The following is a 16,781-nucleotide window of genomic DNA, read 5'->3' as shown; positions in this document are numbered from 1 at the left end:
TTATTAATAGTTTGTCTACAACGCAGTAAGCGAAGATATTTAGTTTATTAATAGTTGTTCTCCAACGTGGGTGACGTAGACATTTCGTTTTTTTTAATATAAGTATCTTGGTTCGCACGAGTTTTTCGCTGTATTTTATTTTCCGACAGACGCGTTACTACTAAAGTAACACACGGTTAATGCCTGAGAAAATTACGTTAATTCTTTAAAAACGTGAGAAATTATCACGTCTTATTTTCGAATTTATCGAGAATAGTAAACTCGTGCACAACAGAGGTTCGGCGTTAAATTCACTGAAATGGGTTGATATGCTGTAAATCAGATGAAGTAAAGTAAACTCTCTTGTATATTTTTATGTTAATTATTTTCTCCTTATTTTTTGTCAGATTCTTCCACGTCACAACAACATATTCGGAACGACGGAATACACAGGCCTCATCCACTGTCGGTTCTGGCAGTTTGGATCTTGGGTTGATGTTATGATTGACGATCTGCTGCCGTGCGTGGACGGGGATATATTGTTTGCACACTCGTCTGACCCGAACGAATTTTGGGTGTCGCTAGTCGAAAAGGCCTATGCAAAGTAAGTGACTATCGGAGACAAATTATTCAATCATTGCAGAGTACATGTTTATAACGTTCCAAATTAATGATAAAAACAACGATTATTGTAACTCGAAAAAATAAAAAAGGCAAGAAGAGTGAGTGCTATAATTAATAACTAAAATGATCCTGCACATATAGTCAGAGGGAAATAGAAAATTTTCTAAAGTACATTATGTCCTAAAATTAACCATCTATTTTGATGCTAATTTATACTTTGAAATGATCATTATTTTGAGACAAAAGTAAGTAAACTGTGTTATGTTTTGTCCTGCGTAGCGTGCAATATAAAACAGTTCTGTTCAAAGTAATATACATGTCGGTACTTTTGCATTTACCGACCCGCGGTTTGCACGAAGTTACTCGGATGTGCCCGGCAAATGAAGGGAATAACAAGAAACGGCCGGTCGAGCGTTCATTAACTGTTAAACCGCTTCAAGCGAATGATAAAATGGTAAACAGAAAAAAAAACTTGAAATGCAATAAATACAAAAAAGATAATGTGAACCTACCATAAGTTTAATGAAGAAATGTTTTTCCTTGTGAACAAAAATTTTTTTTAGATGAATGTTGTTTTATTTCGAATTTTTGTTTTTTTTTGTTTTTTATGTTTTGGTCCAAGGTTTTTAAATAAAACTTTTAAAGAGGAAAGGCTTTGCGTATTTTTTTTTTTTTTGTGTGTGTGTGTGTGTGTGTGAAAACAAAAACAGATGTATTTGTTGTGTTGTTGTATCATAAAGGGGGTCGTGTGTGATCGTCTAATCAGAGTTAACGTTGTGTGATCGTCTAGTTGTCTTTCTATTAAATGATATGTTCATATGCCATTGTGTGCCTATGTGTATGTGGTACATGTATTATTTGGACATACTTTCCTGCGTCGTCGATGTTGGTCTATCTGGATTCATCTGGTGTCTTGGGGGGGGCAGACTGGTACCTGTTGGACGAAGATTCAATCACTCCAAAACGATGAATTGGTTTTATAGTTTATTCACCTCCAGATGTCTCCCAAAAGGATGGGAAGTGAATCTCTGGTTTGCGTGTTTTCTCTTTATCTCATTTCTACACAGGTAAACGCCCCCCCCTACAGTGAAGGGGAGGAGACGACTGAGAAGTCGTCCGTCGCCTTCTAAGTCCAAACCAAATCTCTTCGATTAAGCTCACCTGATCACGTGACTCACACGCAATCCGATCAGCTGACCCTGACTTCCGGCCAACGTGTCTACACACCTCTCTCTCTCTTTTTCTCGATCCATTCTCTAACTGTATATAATGGAAAAAGTTGTAAGAAACGATTCTATTTTTTAGATTTTTTATGTTAGTGTTTGGTGGTTGAAAGAGGAATCTGTTAAAAGCGAGGAAATATTTTCTTTCTCTCAAACAACAATAAATTAGTAACACTTCCTTCGTCAATTTTTTGTTTAATTTAATTTCATTTTCTTCATATATATATATATATATATATATATATATATATATATATATATATATATATATATATATATATACTAGCATGAATGCCCGGCGTTGCCTGGGTATTTGGAAATGTATGTTGAGCAAAAAAGTTTGACTCCTATTATGACCCCTTAAAATTTATTGTTTTGAGCTCTAATTCAGTTATTAAGTTAGATCCTTGCCCAAGGAACCTATATCTAAAATGTCAAGTGTTTAGACCGAAAATTGTCGAGGAGTTTGGTAGAGTTCTCAAAGGTCAAATCGTTGAATTTGACCACTTAATCGCCAAATTTCTGGCCGAAAACCGATCACATCGATTTTCTCAAATCTCAGTACCTTGTATATCAAATTTCGAGCCTGTAGACTTAAAATTGACAGAGTTATTGCGTAGGGAAATGTACACACATAGACACACAGATACACAGATACACACACAGACAGACACTTTCACTTTTATATATATATATATATATATATATATATATATATATGACTACTTGATTTAATCACATAAATTAATATACGCAAATATAATTTTATGCGTAAATTTTCAGTATTTACTGCAGCAGTGCTCAATACATAGGGAGAGCTAGGTAGTAAGTTATAAAAATATATATGGCAATTAATCTACATAGAATATTTCGCGTTTCATTCTCGTGAGAATTCGTCAGGCTTATGTGAAGTTTTTATATACGCACATGCTATTGAATTTTTAGTAAGCTAATCAACTTCCTAGTTTCCACCGCGTCCCTCCTATTATATAAACTAAAATAATATCCGAATTATAGAAAAAAAATCACATCTAACTACACCTAGGTTGAAAATAAGTCAGCTTACTTAGATATCAAAGGAAGGGATGAAGCTAAGCTCAATTGAAACTTGTCTTGTAAGTGCTTGCCCTTTGGCTGATTGGGATGGGCACGGTGGAAACTAGGAAGCTGATTGGCTAACTAAAAATTCTATAAAACGTGCGGTAACCACAACTCTTCGCATAAGCCTGATTAATTCTCACAAGAATGAAACGCGGAATATTCTGTATAGCTTAATTGCCACATATATTTTTATAACTTACTATATAATATATATATATACATATTATATATACATATTATATATATATATATATACATATTATATATATATATATATATATATATATGTATAAAGAAAAAATTAAAACTGTAAGTTGAAATTATAAATCATATTTATTGTTCGACTTAATACTAAAAAAAAAACAATTTACAAAATCCTTATTCTGCGGAGTTTCAAAGAATACTATTCTTGTTATTCTTCTCATCAGACGACAGAAAGAAATCAGCAAATTATATTTGTAGCAATGCTAGAAGTTGCTGCTGACCATCTTACACTCAATAATCCTTATTCTTGAGTGACATTCGGACCTTGATAAGTGATCATTGTCTTGTAGAAAAATGCGAAATGTAGTTTTAGCCAAAGTGGTGGATTTTAGAAAACTGGTAAATGTTTTTATTATCTTTTGTTTTGTTTAAGATTGAACAGATCGTACGAAGCTCTTGAGTTTGGTTTTGAAGCTGATGCCTTCACGGATTTGACAGGTGGTTTGGCAGAATGGTATAATCCCGCTGATCTACAAGATAAAGACTTCTACTTGATACGCGCCGCCTTTCAGAATGGAGCCATCATTGGTTGCCTCAGTATAGTAAGTATTTTATAGATAATTTGTGAGTTTTAAAACTTCACACATATACATATTCGCACACACAAATACACACATACACACACTTACACACACACACACTCATATATATATATATATATATATATATATATATATATATAACTGAGCGCTTATGCATACGAAAAGAAAAAGACTATAAAAAGAAGAGAGAGCATGTTAGAGAGGACGATCACGATAGATACGCGGATAACGTTCGAGGGGACAGAGAGAAGGATTATGATCACGGTTTAATCGGGAATGTATTATGAGTGAGTTCGAGTTATTCTTTGTCTTGGTCGCTTTTGGGACGTAGACTGCTACAATATGTTGGTCCCGTGTGTAAATCTGTGTACTAGGTTATATATATATATATATATATATATATATATATATATATATATATATATATATATATATATATATATATATATATAATTTACTATAATAATTATAATATACATACAGACACTAGTGTTTCATCTTTTCGGGAATCATCAGTGCAGTGTGTCACGATTAATGTCATTCGAGAGATTCGAACCCCGGCAACAGAAGTCATGTCTGGCTTCATTAGCAAGGACCCGAACAATTCGGCTACCGTCAACCGCGGGAGATACAGTTGAAAGTAAACATTTATTCTTCTTAAATGCTTTTAACGTCAGTCAGTGATCTAATCATTATATGACGATCTGAGCGTATGAGGTAAGTTGACCGACTTTATTAAAACTGAAAATGCTCAACGATAAGAAACAATTTTCTTATAGGGGCTGACATTGTTATTTACTATAATATTTATTAAATACCTACAGTCGCTAGTGTTTCATCCTTTCAGGAATCATCAGTGCAGGGTGTCACGATTAACTAATGTTTCAGGGTGTCACGATTAACATTAGTCGAGAGATTCGAACCCCGACAACACACACACACACACACACACACACACACACACACACACACACACACACACACACACACATATATATATATATATATATATATATATATATATATATATATGCATATACATTTATTTATCCTTTTAAATAAGGACCGGATATCGACGGGATGAGGGTTTATAGATGCTCTTTATACCTAGGCATTTCGAAACCGAATGCTTCTCGTCAGAAGAGGAGAAAGGGGGCTAGGTTACATATATGGGAATGCGACATCAAGCTAAGGAAGGAAATATTAGGAAGTCGATGTCTAAATATCTGGATGCTCAAAGTTCCAATCCAGTTCGTTCCACAAAGTCATTTTTACTTAGAATGTTGGCAACCTATACATAGCCTCTCTCGTAAGTACACGATATCTTTCTAGAAAAAATTTTGACTAGAAAACTATCAAGAAAATCAATTCCAACAATAGAATCATCGGATTCATAGACTAAGATGATAATGACCTGTAAAGAAAATGTTTGGGCCTGAATTGGTCCGGTTATTTATACTTTTGACCTAAATATTTCTGAAATGTTATGGAAGTGATGTTTGTATGAATAAAAAATTTACTTAATGCATTTTGAATCGATCTGTCACGTCTACAATTTGAAAAGGGAATTTTTTTCCGAAATTAATAATGGATATTATCGCAGACATAACAAGTAAGACATTTGTACCTAATACAACTGAATAAATATATGTATATATAGACATATATGTATGTACTTATTGATTTGTAAATTGCCACTTGTTTCGTCTCCTTTCACCAACAACGACTATATTTCATTCGTCGCATTGTGATAGCCTTCTAAATCTCTACTACACACACACACACACACACACACACATATATATATATATGTATATATATATATATGTATATATATATATATATATATGTTGTTTTGAAATTTGTATTTAATCTCAGTCCCTTAAAAAGAGTTATACGAGAGTTATGTCCCTTTTTGCGTTGCATATTGTCGCCCACTTTTTTTTATGAAGCGTATTATATTTATTTATTTATTTATTTTGTACGTGCATAAAAGTGGCCCATGGAAACGTGTTTCTGGTATCAAGCTGTCGTCAGCATGGCTATACTTTATTAGATAAGTATCGCACCCATAACTGCACAAACGGAAAACTGTTTCGTCTTTATCCCAAGACTATCTCAAGATTATTGATCTGAAGAAAAACATAGGAAAACAGATACACACTACCCAATTTTGAAACTTCCTATCGCACTTATTTCTTTAAACGTGTGTTTAAAAATGCGGTTATATTAAATAAAGCTGCTCTTATTGACTTCCACTTTCTCTTCAGTCGAATTCTCACTAAGTCTTACCGGTGTAACACGAGGTAATGTCCCTTCTGATTAATACATATGTAATTTCACACTAATTTTAAACTTTACATAAAAACTAGTCTTTGCTTTTAAATTGTTTTGTAAAAATATTTTTTTAATAAAAATATATTTTAAAGTAAGGTTTTAAGAAATGTTTCCTCATAAAATTAAAATACAACATTTTAGTGCAAAAACTAAACAAATTAGTTTTATTGCCATATATTTATTTAAAAAAAGCTTTAAATGTACAAACTATTTTTAATGTAAACTTTTAAAATATATTTTTATCACATAAAACTATTCTGGAAAATAATTTCAAACTAAAAACTAAAAAAAGTATTTTTTATTAGAACATATTTTATTAAAAATAAAACCATTCTGAAAAAGGTCATTTAAAAGGGAAAACTCGTTCTTTTTGGGTTTTTTTATGTAGAGTTTTAAAATTAAAGACTTTTCCTCGGTGCACATCGACAAGACATGGAATGATTTGTGCTTGAGAGAAGATGGAAGTTAAAAAGAAACAGCTATTTAAGAAACAAAAATTATTTTGCTTGAAAATATTCAAATTCATACTAGCTCATTATTTGTTATTTTATCAAGTCTTTTTTCATAATGAAAAGAGCTTGACTTTGAAAAAATGATTAAGGGTCAGTTTTTTTAAATATTCTTTGCTTAGACATTTGGTGAGTTAATACATTTTGTAAACTTTCTAATTTCATTTTTTCATCAATTCAATATTTCTTACACACACACACACACACACACACACACACACACACACACACACACACACACACACACGCGCACACGATATATGAAAGCATATGTCACGGCAACATATATTGGGTGGGTTCTAACAGTATTTTGTATAATTTTTTAGTTTAAACTCATTTTCCCAAACTTAACATATTCAACCGAGACCTCGCCGCCATTTATCTTTTTCAAATATATCGATAAACGCTATATGATTTTCGAACCGAATAAACATTTTACATTAAATAAAAACACTTAAAACCTATCCAGTTAGGTAGAAAAATAACTTATCTTGCCTTTGATAACATTTATTTGTTATATATACATATATATATTTTTGACAACTTTTTTGAAATCTATGTGTATAGTAAAACAAACCATATATATATATATATATATATATATATATATATATATATATATATATACTAGTAGGAGAGCTCGACCGTAGCGGGGATTGAATGGTGATCGACGAATGTTTCACGCTTCCATATTTTTATTGTCATCGAAATCGGTGAAATAGCCCATTTGTTTCAATCAAATCGATTGATTTCCCGCTCTAATTAGGGACTCATCGCGCTGTACCGAGAGGAAGCTTCATATGCCTCTTACAGTGACTTAGTTCATAATATATTATAGTCTACATTGCACTGTAGAGAACTTTCTGTTGATTTCATGAAATTATTTTATATAAAGGCTTGAATTAAAGTATTAAAAATAAAAGTTAAGTATCATGCTTCAGTTGTGCTCTAAACAGAAACATTCATTTCGAACGTACCCGTGTTATATCAAAGAACCTTCTGTTGATTTTATATGACTTGTTTTACGGCTTCTGCGGTGATTATCGCTTGAATTTAAGCTTAAAATGAAAAAATCAAGTATTATGCTTTAATTGTGCTTTAAACAAAAGAATTCATTTCGAACGCGTATTCTAAGAACCTACTGTTGATCTTGTATTCCAAGAACCTACTGTTGATTTTATATATCGGGGCTTTCGGCTAGTGGGGTAATACAACTTCTCAAATACACTTGTGATGCTAGGTTTTATGAGGCGTTAACTTTGGCCCAAATCGCATTTTCCTTCTTTTATCGGATTATTTCGATTATCCATACTTATCGAAGGCATTCCGATACAAAACCTATTTAAGAACACTGTCAGGCATATAAAGCACCTTTGTGTGAAATTTCGTAAATATAAATCCTGCTGTTTTCGAGTGCATAGAGAGAGAATTGTTATTATTTCATGCATCGACAGAAAATGTTGTTAGGAAATATATTTTATGTATCTATTTTCAGTATTTACATCAACAAAGTAGAACTAGGTAATAAGTTATGAAAATCTATGTATGACAATTAAGCTACACATAACACTACGCGTTTCATATTATAATAATATTTTTTGAATCAACGTTAATTACTTTTTGCCTGCAGATAGCAGTATTCCATGCTTACACAATCATCTGTGTATGTGTGGAATAAATGTGAAAGTAAACTTATTTTTGTAGGACAGACATGGGCGACAAGAAAAAGATAAGAAAGGTATGGTGCCGAACCATTCCTATGTGATCACTGGGGTAGAGGAGGTCCCTTATCGACATCAATCAGCCAGGTTGGTGAGAGTTAGAAACCCATGGGGAGATACTGAATGGCAGGGAGCCTGGAGTGACGGGTGAGTTGTTCTTTTAATGCAAATAATTATATATGTTTGATGTATTTTTCTTTCCCTTTTTTTTTTTTAACGCATGCTGATTTTAATCCCCCCCAGAACTTCATGCAAATTTACCCGTGATTAAGAAAATTAATTTATCGATCCTGAGGATGCAGGGAAAAAATTCGCCTCCATCTTTGCGTAAACTTGGTTAAATACGGAAATGCCGAACATTCAAAGACCAATTCAGCCCCGCCCCGATAACTCTGAACACATATCAATTCGAAGACTATTCAAATAAAACCTGGTCGTATTAGATAATTTTAAACGTGTCCATCGGTTTCAAATATCGGAGGAAAATTTGCTCTGTGTCAAGAAACTTTGAACACGTCGATCGGCTACAAAATATGGGAAGCAAATCATGTCCCCCCCCCCCTGCATCAAACAACTCTAACTACATCTTTTGCTTTAAAAACTGTAATCTTGATACAGAAGCAAAATCTGTTTCTACCAGATAACACTAAACACACTCATCTGAATGCAAAAATAAAGCCCTAACCCTTATCGTGTACAACCTAAATACGTTCATTGGTTTCAAAATGTTGGAATAAAAGCCTAACCCGCTTCTGTTAGTTTTGAACACGTTCATCGACTTGAAAATGCTGAAAAAAAACTATCCTGCTTAAGATAATTCTAAACACATTCGACGGCTTCAAAACGCAGGAAAAAACCCCCCTAATCTGTATTAGTTACCCCGAAATACATCATTGGTTTCAAAATGCTGAAATAAAAACTAACCCCCTTCAACTAACATTGGCTTCAAAATGCTAAAATAAAATTCTGACCCGGGTCAGGTAACAATTAACACGTTCATCGGTTTCAAAATGCCAAAATATACTTTGTTCTCTATCAGGTAACTCTTAGCATACCCATCGGCTTCAAAGTACCAAAATAAAAGCCTGAACCAGGTCGAGTAACTCTTAACGTGTTCATCGGCTTCTAAAATACTAATCTACACCGTCAACAATTGATGGAGGGCAGGGTATTATTACCGTATTTTTAATTTTTGGACGTATTACGTGTTACTTGATACGAGCAGGGTTTTATTTCCAGGGTTAACAAAAATATTTGTAGCAATAGCGCTTAGGTTTTTATATACCTTCTCTAAACCGAATATTTATAACCAATAGAACCTGATGAAATTCCAAGGAATGAGAAATATACTTCATCAACAAATGTTTTCATAAAGTTGCTATTTATCTGGATAGCGTAAAAACTAGTTTTTAGATAGAAAAACCAATAACACGCAGCAAATATGAATTTATTAACATTTCTATGAAAATAGTGTCCATTTTATTTTAAATATAGAACTGGCGCAAATGAGATAAATTAATATGTATTAATACTCAGAAAGTAATATTGTGCTACATAGTCCAATGCAAACAATAAAATCACATGCTAAAAGACAATCTTTAATATACTCCTTCAGTCCAGCACCTCTGGGTAGACAATGTTCTTTTTTTGCCCTATTTTTTTTTAATGCTCCCTTTTTACGTAACGTTTCGTTGATTTCCTTCTTCAGTGAAGAACTGCTATATATATCATATCATTACAACAATAATCAAATATTATTATGACATTCGAAAGCGAGGCTACATAAAAGGGAGGTCATACTTATATTCTTGTCCAGGGTTGATAGATTGGTATTTTTAAAGCCAACTTTCGCGAATCTGGCCTTTTTTTAAAAGTAATTTGACCATCAAGATTACTTCTATAATTATTAGAATGGTTAAGATTACAGTTTTCTTTTCATATCGTACAAAATAACTTAGTATTTCGTTATTTCCCCCCTATAAGCCCTGTTAATCGCCAGCATCATTAGGGACAGTTACTTCAACAAGGGTTGCTACTTTCTTCCTCTTGTCTCATATCACTATGTCAAGCTTAACAGTTTCGTTTTCTATTTACGAAACTGTATGATGTCCAGAGAGAAGAATGGGCTAAGCAGAGCAGAAAGGGTCTGGGTAAGGTGGGAGTCAGAAAGAAAGATATAGAGGAACAGAAAAGAGATAGAAGTTTTAATATGTTGCACTTCTCGTCGAGCAACGCCGAGTAGCCCCGCTAGTCATTCAATAAGCCCTAGGTCTTACTAATAAAAACAACTTTCAAGCAAAATTCGAGTTTATTCATCAACATAATATATTCTAGTGTTTCCAGCGCTTTTCTAACATTTGATGGCTTTTTTGGAAGGGGGGGGGATTTGTCTAGCTGAATGCCGAGAAGATTTTTCTGCCAATATTTATATCGCTCACACACGCACAGATATATACATAGTAGTGATGGGACGATTCCAATATTTTTCCCGATTCCGATACAATTACCGATTCCGATTCTTTATAAATATCTAATTATTTAACTATATGATTGTTATTTTCCCTGATTTTCGTAAAATAAAAACACGTGTTAACTATGCAGATATTTTTCTAAACGTCGAAATACACTTCTGGTGGAGTGATCTATCGATTTTTGTTTTAATGATATTATAAAATCAATAAATGTTTATTAGTTTATCATTATTACCAGCAATGGAAGATTTTACTTTAAACAAAATCAAATAAAAAAAGACAATTAAAAGAATCGTTTTGGCATCGGAAAATAGGCACCAATTTTTCCGATTCCGATACCGATTCCGATACCCAAAAATCTTCCGATTTTTCCGATTCCCGATTCCGATTCCGATTAATCGCCCCAACACTAATACATAGGCAGACGCATAACATGTACTTATAATATTTACTTATAATATTTACTTATAACATTAACTTATAATATTTACTTATAACATGTACTTATAACATTTACTTATAACATGTACTTATAACATGTACTTATAACATGTACTTATAACATGTACTTATAACATTTACTTATAACATTTACTTATAACATTTACTTATAATATTTACTTATAACATTTACTTATAACATTTACTTATAACATTAACTTATAATATTTACTTATAATATTTACTTATAACATTAACTTATAATATTTACTTATAACATGTACTTATAACATTTACTTATAACATTTACTTATAACATTTACTTATAACATTTACTTATAATATTTACTTATAATATTTACTTATAACATTAACTTATAATATTTACTTATAACATGTACTTATAACATTTACTTATAACATGTACTTATAACATGTACTTATAACATGTACTTATAACATGTACTTATAACATGTACTTATAACATTTACTTATAACATTTACTTATAACATTTACTTATAATATTTACTTATAACATTTACTTATAACATTTACTTATAACATTAACTTATAATATTTACTTATAATATTTACTTATAATATTTACTTATAACATTAACTTATAATATTTACTTATAACATTTACTTATAACATTTACTTATAACATTTACTTATAACATTTACTTATAACATTTACTTATAACATGTACTTATAACATTTACTTATAATATTTACTTATCACATTTACTTATAACATGTACTTATAACATTTACTTATAACATGTACTTATAACATTCTCAGTGCATTTTTATGTCTTGTTTCAGAAGTGAGAATTGGGCGTACGTGCCTGACGTCATCAAAACAGAGCTGGAATTGACTACCAAAGACGACGGAGAATTTTGGATGTCATTCGAAGATTTCCGGCGCCAATATTGCAACATGATTATCTGTAATTTGGCACCAGATTTTGATCACGACGGCATCAGTGACAAAGCCGGTAAAGACAATCAAGTTATTCTAGTTTTTATGTATATTAAAGAGCAATGATACAGCGACACAGTCTCTGTGGATTACTACATAGGTCCGCATCCTGTTGTTTGACAGAACACCGTGGTAAATGGAATCGTCAATTAGTGATGATGCAAAAATCTTCGTAAAAATTGAATGGAGCACATTTCGGTAGCTGATACTGGTTATATAAACTGTAAGATTCACCCTTAATCGTCTTAGGTTTACGTCATTTTCTAGAATCAAAATCATGTAAATAAAGATTCCAGGTATTAGGTTAAGTATCATTTTATTTTAGTTTTAATCTTTGTAAGGCGACATAAAGGTGGTGTAAAACTGTCTGCTAGGAAAATTAATTACCTGTAAGAGACGAGTGTATATATATATATATATATATATATATATATATATATATATATATATATATATATATATATGTGTGTGTGTGTGTGTGTGTAAGAGACGAGTGTACTTATATATATATGTAAGAGACGAGTGTACTTATATATATATGTAAGAGACGAGTGTACTTATATATATATACGTAAGAGACGAGTGTACTTATATATATATATGTAAGAGACGAGTGTACTTATATATATGTAATAGACGAGTGTACTTATATATATATATATGTAAGAGACGAGTGTACTTATATATATGTAAGAGACGAGTGTACTTATATATATATATATATATATATATATATATATATGTAAGAGACGAGTGTACTTATATATATATATATATATCTAAGAGACGAGTGTACTTATATATATATATGTAAGAGACGAGTGTACTTATATATATATATGTGTGTAAGAGACGAGTGTACTTATATATATGTATGTAAGAGACGAGTGTACTTATATATATAAGAGACGAGTGTACTTATATATATATATGTAAGAGACGAGTGTACTTATATATATATATGTAAGAGACGAGTGTACATATATATATATATATATATATATGTAAGAGACGAGTGTGCTTATATATATATGTAAGAGACGAGTGTACTATATATATATATATATGTAAGAGACGAGTGTACTTATATATATATGTAAGAGACGAGTGTACTTATATATATATGTAAGAGACGAGTGTACTTATATATATATGTAAGAGACGAGTGTACTTATATATATATATATGTAAGAGACGAGTGTACTCATATATATGTAAGAGACGAGTGTACTTGTATATATATATATATGTAAGAGACGAGTGTGCTTATATATATATATGTAAGAGACGAGTGTACTTATATATATATGTAAGAGACGAGTGTACTTATATATATATATGTAAGAGACGAGTGTACTTATATATATATATGTAAGAGACGAGTGTACTTATATATATATATATATATGTGTGTGTGTGTGTGTGTGTGTGTGTATGTGTGTGTGTGTGTGTGTATGAGGAAAATAATGGAAATAGTATTCCGACAAAACAGAGAAATAAAAAGGAACAACCCGTATTATGTGTTCATCAACGTTTCGTCTTTATTTCGAGACTTCCTCTTTTCTTAAATACAAACAAATCAGTTCAATGACCCGCCATTGTCACAAACTGGATAATAAACTTACAAAATACAAAATCTTTCTACCAAAGTACTCTCAAACACCGAAATTGAAGCCCTTAGTTTCGGACTAAAATTCACAACTGGCATACATTCAAATATTAGCGCCGACACAATTTTGAAAAATTACAAACATGAAGATACGGATGTTCAAAAAAGTTTTATACAGGGTGTTATTTCTGTTGCAGTTACTCATCCATATGGAACTGTACTTCCTAAGAGATACATAGATGAAACACCTAGTGAATAACAAGAACTTGATTATATCACCAGCTGATAAAGGTGGTGGCATATTATTAATGGAAAAAGATGAATACCTGGAAAAAATTTCCACATTGTTGGCAGACAACGACACTTACACCAAAACTGATTTAACGACAGTAAATCGAAGTATTGAGAATTTCAACCAATCTTATAAAAAACTTATAAAAAACAATAAAACTTGATTGTCATACATTACATTAACGACTATATGACGTCACTAAAATTTCCCTCTCTTTAACAGCGCCAGCCCCCCCCTCCTTTTTGAATTTCCAACGTCTTTTTCCGTTTTTTTTTTTAAATAGAACTGCGTCACACTTTGCCCGGGAAACATTTTCAAATATTTTGTACTGGTATTTTTTGTTTCTTAATCTCATTCATCCAGAGGAAGTCTCGAAATAAAGACGAAACCTTGACGCGTGGAAAACTTTGTAATCTGATTTCTTCCGGAAAAAAGGCTGATAAAGGGTAAAAATTGAAAAATTGGTACGTGTGAGTCATCAGATTTTTATGTTTGTCAACTGTTTCACGACTGCACATGTGCGAAGCGTTCATATTATGTTAAGAATAAATAAGTTTGAAAACACGTTTTAAATATCGTGTCATACTAGTCTAATAGTCATCCTACATAATTCACTGTCTTTAGGTTTTGGTTTTCATTTCAGCGCGAGCATTTTTTCTTATTTTTTTTACTTACAAGAAGTAAAGTATTTAGAAAAAAACAATACTCGCATGCACATGTCTCAGTTTCTTTCTGGGTTTTTTTATGTCATGTTTTAAAAAGAATTTAACGGTAGGTTTAATACCGGGCAACGCCGGGTACATCTTCTAGTTTATATATAATTTTATTCAATTTAGGTGAAAAAATTACCATTGGTCGCTAAAATACACCTACTGTTTCAATTTTAAAAAATGTTTCATCAGGAAGCCATAGCCTCCTGTTTTTATCGAGGTAAGTCTTATTGCCTCGAAAACAACCTGGGGCTATGGTTTGCTGATGAATTTTTTTTAGATTGAAACAGTAGATGTATTGTAACGACCAATAGTAATTATGTTCACCTAAATTGAATAAAATAAGACCTTGCTCTTTTTGTTGAGCACAATCAACAACCTCGTAAAATTCAAGGCTCTTTTTGCTTTTGCTTATTTTAAACTTGGAATATATATATATATATATATATATATATATATATATATATATATATATAAAGTAAACCTGGTTATGCTCAACCGAATGAGAACAATCTACCCAACTCTTGATGGGTCAGTTTGACTTTTCATATAGAAAGTCTGCTGCAAAGAAAGTAGGCTTCATATAACAGGGTGGAAAACTTCTCATAGATATCAGTATCTTATATCTTTATAAATGTCAAGTGTGAGTGTGTGTATATATATATATATATATATATATATATATATATATATATATATATATATAGTAAATGTCAAGATGAAGCTGGCAGCAAAAGAGGGAACTATTGTATTTAATAAAAACGCCATAACCGTTTATCTATGTATTGCTTTATAAGCGAACAAGAAGCAATTTTTTCTTTCTTGACAAAAGGGAGATAACTACGTATTTCTTTATTTTACCTTTTGGATTGTAAATTTATAAAAAAAAAATATTTTTTCAGAATGCCAAATAATGACTCGCAGCGAATGGCAGGAAGACTTTAATGCCGGCGGTTGGCTGGAATGCAATAGTTTCTACAAAAACCCGCAATATTTGATTTCCTTACATACGGACGGTAAGCATCTTTATCAATACAGTTACCAGGCAATATAACCTCTGTCGCTTTCTCTCACTATCAGATAATTTAATTTTAAATAGTATTATTATGTTCGGATTCTTTTTAGATGCGGATTGAGAATTTTGATTATTGAGATAACTATTTTCATTTTTTTTTCTCATCGAAGTAACGGATTAAATGTTGATTAACAATCAGTTGTAATTGACAGTCTTTTGGGAGTTGAACATTCAATCCATATCACAGGCGATAATAACTCAGAATAAAATAAAAATTACCATTTCTACCTGGTCATGCTCAACCGAACGATAACAATCCACCCCACTCTTGAAGGGTCAGTTTGAATTTTCATATAGAAAATCTGCTGCAAAGAAAGTAGGCTTCCTATATCAGGGTGGAAATAATTCATAACTACCAGCATCTTATATCTCTATAAAGCCACGATTTGCGAGTACATGAGGCATTACTGCCTCATCTAGATTGGAGCACTAACCTGGACCTTACTCTCTTGGGCAGAGTGAAAAAAAAAAAAAGAAAAGATTTCTAACCTTATAAATCTCGCACTGTCTCCTTAGCTTCAGCCACGGCAGTGTTGCATGCCTGTGTCTATTTTACAAGAATTTCCACTAAATGTATTAACTAAACTTGTCCATCCTCCACAACGTAAATACACTGACCTACCTGACTAGCAGCAAAGCACCGCAGAAATCCTTAGATGCCCACAGATTTTCTAGCTTCATAGTTTCTTTCCTCAAACCGTTTGTCTTTGAAATTTCAGGTTTGCTCATCCTTTCCCGGACACTAACCCAACGTACGGAAAATTAATTGCAATATAAACAAACATCTTGGTGCCAAAATCTCCAACCAGAAATGTAAATCTAAAAAATCTGGGCCCTATCCCGTTACGGTTCAATGGCTGCATGCATTGTTTCGCGTAATCAAATTAAAAAAAAAAA

The 16,781-nt window shown here is 31.9% G+C and overlaps 1 protein-coding gene across 2 annotated transcripts in view; it reads left to right on the top strand.

Annotated features, from left to right (window-relative positions):
• LOC145246465 (calpain-2 catalytic subunit-like) overlaps positions 1-16,781 on the top strand; it is a 116,083-nt gene that overhangs the window by 87,308 nt on the left and 11,994 nt on the right. For both annotated transcript variants that reach the window (XM_080108081.1, XM_080108082.1), the window contains exons 5-9: positions 387-583; positions 3,565-3,733; positions 8,284-8,447; positions 12,042-12,214; positions 15,712-15,825. In XM_080108081.1, the coding sequence (XP_079964207.1) occupies positions 387-583; positions 3,565-3,733; positions 8,284-8,447; positions 12,042-12,214; positions 15,712-15,825 (817 nt within the window). The remainder of the gene's footprint in view (positions 1-386; positions 584-3,564; positions 3,734-8,283; positions 8,448-12,041; positions 12,215-15,711; positions 15,826-16,781) is intronic.

Source organism: Euprymna scolopes, chromosome 24 (genome assembly GCF_053919585.1).
Source record: "Euprymna scolopes isolate OS-2025 chromosome 24, ASM5391958v1, whole genome shotgun sequence".
NCBI classification, from domain to species: domain Eukaryota; kingdom Metazoa; phylum Mollusca; class Cephalopoda; order Sepiida; family Sepiolidae; genus Euprymna; species Euprymna scolopes.
The sequence above is the reverse complement of the archived record's forward strand: the minus strand, read 5'-3'. Positions and strand labels throughout refer to the sequence as shown.